This window comes from Phoca vitulina, unplaced genomic scaffold, assembly GCF_004348235.1.
Source record: "Phoca vitulina isolate PV1807 unplaced genomic scaffold, GSC_HSeal_1.0 scaffold39, whole genome shotgun sequence".
NCBI lineage: Eukaryota > Metazoa > Chordata > Mammalia > Carnivora > Phocidae > Phoca > Phoca vitulina.
In genome coordinates this window covers 12,800,144-12,803,703 of record NW_022589742.1, presented here as the reverse complement: position 1 = coordinate 12,803,703, position 3,560 = coordinate 12,800,144, and the positions used below count along the sequence as shown (strand labels likewise).

Genomic DNA, 3,560 nt, shown 5'->3' with positions numbered 1-3,560 from the left:
CAGCAAAATCCACCAGGATATTCTAACACATGGCGGTAGTTCTCTAAATTTCTCAAGTATCAGACAAAACCTCCATCAAATCGCTGTTCCCTACCCCCAACCCACCTCAACGACAGTTTCTGAATTACTAGGTAGGGATGTGGTGGGACCCAAGAATCTACTTTTCTAAGAGGTTTTTCCATGCTCCTGATGCTGCTGGTTCAAGGATTGCACTTAAAATGCACTGCACTCAAATACGGAAGGCACAATTCTAGCCTAGTAGAAAAGAACGCTTATCAGGTGGAACGGTGGGATTGAAGTATCTGTATTAGGGTTAGGAATGGAGGTTTCTCCCTAAGTGTTTCTGCTTGAACTCTGATCCTGGATGCCAACTGCCTCTTCATCTTTGGCTAGCGTTCAGAGTTTTTCTTCCATGGAGAAAGTGATGACCAATGAGGCAGTCAAGCAGATGTGTGCAACCAGGAGTCCGTTCCACTTATTTCTCCTTAGGGGTCTCCGCTGTCTCTGTGTTACGAGACCGAGAGTTCTTTTCCCTTTTCAACAGCTCTTCAAAGATCTCATTGTGCATGTAAAAGAAGATGTATCCGGTGCAAAGCCTAGCCTCCTGCATCACAGCTTCTTGGATACTTGATACCTGGAGATCGTTGTAAGTGAACCACACTTGCCTCTCAAAGTCATAGGCATCGCTGATATAATGGCCTGAATTTGGGGTCTGCCCGAGATGGCTGACAACACCAATGAGCCGATAGGTGTAGAGATCTTTCATCTCGGCATTTCCTTCTGGTTTCTTGGCTTCAGTTTCTGTCTTCTCCATATCTAAAAATTGTTTGTTTCCAGGGTTTTCATTGGAACCCGATGCACCTAGGGAATTCACATTGGCCCCCTGGAAACTCAAGTCTGTAGGTCTCCTGAGGTTCTCCGTGTACCCCTGGGCATGTCGCTTCAAAAGGGCTTGAAGCAGTGCCTGCTGAAGGGCTTGTTCGTAGAGCCTTATCCTTTCATCCTGCTGGGTATGTTCAGCCACTTTTTGGAATTCATTTGAAGTTCTCTTTTTCTTGCCATCATAAAAATCTTCAATGGTGTCAGCAACACTCTCAAAATCTACAAACATATTAGTTTTCTCGTATTTCTTTTGCTTTAGATTTTCAGACGCTTCTTGAAGATAATTGTCTGCAAGACGTGTTTCTGGACCACTGGTGGGTTTACCTTCATTGTCATGGATCAGAGAATGGGACGTTTCTTCCAGATCCATCATTAAGCCAGCGGCTAATAGCTCTTTTTCAATGATTGCTCCTAGGTTCATCAGTTTGGACTCTGTTGTATTCAGTCTGGAACATTTTCCCAGGTCTTCTTTCTGCTCTTCTCTGCATGACCCTTCATAGAGATTCTGGCATTTTTGTGGTTCAGGCTCTTTGTCTGGCCCAGTGTGTGGAACCGGGAAAACAGTGGATGCTGAGGTCGATTTTGTGGAAAGTGCTGGCGGACGGAAGTTTTTAGCACTCATCTTCTGGAAGACTTTTAGGACTTGGGAGTCCCTACTATGCGCATTCTTGCTCACAGGAAGAGGTGGTTTGGTACTTTCATTGCAATGAGATGATAACTTTAAATACTTAGAAATAACAACTTCCCGGTCATCCTTCCTTAGCGACCAAAACTCGTTAAAGATATAACGTTTCAGATGAACAATGAGAACCCTGGGGAGCCTACTGAATTGGTGCACTGCGACAGAACTCCTGTGCTGACATTTCTCACATCTATACTCAAGTTCTTCTGCTCCGAAGAAGAGATCAAAAGCAGACTGAATAGACACAGGGGGAGGTTTCATTCCCTGGGGAAGGTTGATGGAGAGGTAATTACTCACTTCTGTCTTGAGAACAACCTGACTGCAGGCTTGACAAATAATAGAGCACAGCAACTCAGACTCAAAATTAGTGATGACGGGACAAATGAGCACTCTGGTGGCAGCAGTGCCAGCCAAGACCTGTTGAGCTGAATTGTCCTCCTCGGATTCAATTTTCATCTTCCAAATTGTGTTTAATTTCTCCATGTTCTCTTTCATCTGAACCAAACAGTGGCCCAAAAACTCATGAGCATCATTTTGTATGTTGCCAGAGAAGATCTCTGCAACTGTTGAAATGGTTTTTTTAATATTCACAAGTAACCTCTCCTTGATTTTTATGTTATAAATATTTTTCAAAACAAACAGCTGTGCCAGGCACATGCTAAGAGCATCAAGGGGAATTTTACCCCATGGGAAATCCTGACTGAATAAATCATCAGCAAATGATGGAATCGAAAATAAGGACTGTAAAACTGCATTCATGTAACAGGTGTTTCCCAAATTGGGGAGGCCTTGCCATAATTTCTCTGGGTAGAAGTCAAGGGTCTTCTTGAGTTTGTCCCACTCTGGGCCATCCACATTATACTTTGATGCCAACAGAAATGCCAAATGTATTTGCTCAGACAGTATCTGAAGAAGACCTGTGCCATCCAGGCAAGACTTTCCAGGAGAAACGGTCTTGATTAAGGGCTTGGCCTCTAATTTCTTATTCTTTTTTAACTCTCCTAACCTCAATTTTTTCTTCTCATTGTGGCTTACATACCTCAAGGGATTTGTCTGGGATTTCTTCTTTCTTACAGAGTTACTCTTTTGCGGGATTTTCCCACTCATCTCTGAAACAGAGGATAGCATCCTTACCTTCTTCCCGTATCCATTCTCTAGTAAATCTTTGCAACTAGGTTTTGATGACTTTGATGCAAAGGAAGGCATCTTCTGAAGGTCAGGTGTTCCACTTCCTTCTCCTGTCTGAAAAGATCCACTATTTGGCTTCTTGCAGGCCTTGTGGAATGAGTTTCTGTTGATTTCCTTTGGTGTTGTCATGCTGGCAAAGATACCTCCATCCCTCCCAGGTCTCACGGATGGCTGAATATTATTTTGATGGACTCTATCCAGGAACATCTTCAACTCTTCAGCATCTCTGGAAGATAATCTTTCAATAAACAAGTAGCTATTGTTTTGGAAAGTTAAGTGCAGGTGATTTTCCTTTTCTCCATATGATCTAAGGACCACGTTTTTAATGTTATTACTTAGTCGAAAAGTTACATATTCTCCAGTGGTGAAATACACCACCAGTTTGATCTTCTTCTTTCTTTCTACTGTTTCAATGTGTGCTTCCTTGGACCTAGACATCCCCATCTTCCTGCCCCATATTTGGACAAAACCGTGTACCCTTAGGGTGGCCATCTTTTCTTCACAAATAAGTTACACGTATCCTGAATTCCTGACACTCTCAAAGTTCCAATTTGTTTTGCAAGGTCACTTTTGGAGACAGCACCAAGAAATGATTCTTTAGTTCTCTACAAGAATGGTTCTATTTTAGTATTGGTTTTATACTACAGTTCCTTCAGGTTCTGGATGTTCAGCTATTTAGTGATAAAACCAACACCATTCAAGAGCTGTACTTGATGACACGAGGGAAGAATCTTGATTTCTATGGCAAGGCAGCTACTGGAAAAAAAATCAAGAAAAATCATTTAAGCTATCAGAAAAATGCTTGGAT

At 42.4% G+C, this 3,560-nt stretch overlaps 1 protein-coding gene across 1 annotated transcript; it reads right to left on the bottom strand.

The window, feature by feature from the left end:
- Nucleotides 1–475: 475 nt before the first annotated feature.
- USP26 (ubiquitin specific peptidase 26) lies at nt 476–3,244 on the bottom strand. Its single transcript, XM_032428243.1, has one exon. The coding sequence runs from the start codon at nt 3,242–3,244 to the stop codon at nt 476–478; it is 2,769 nt and encodes a 922-aa protein (XP_032284134.1).
- Between the last annotated feature and the right edge of the window lie 316 nt (nt 3,245–3,560).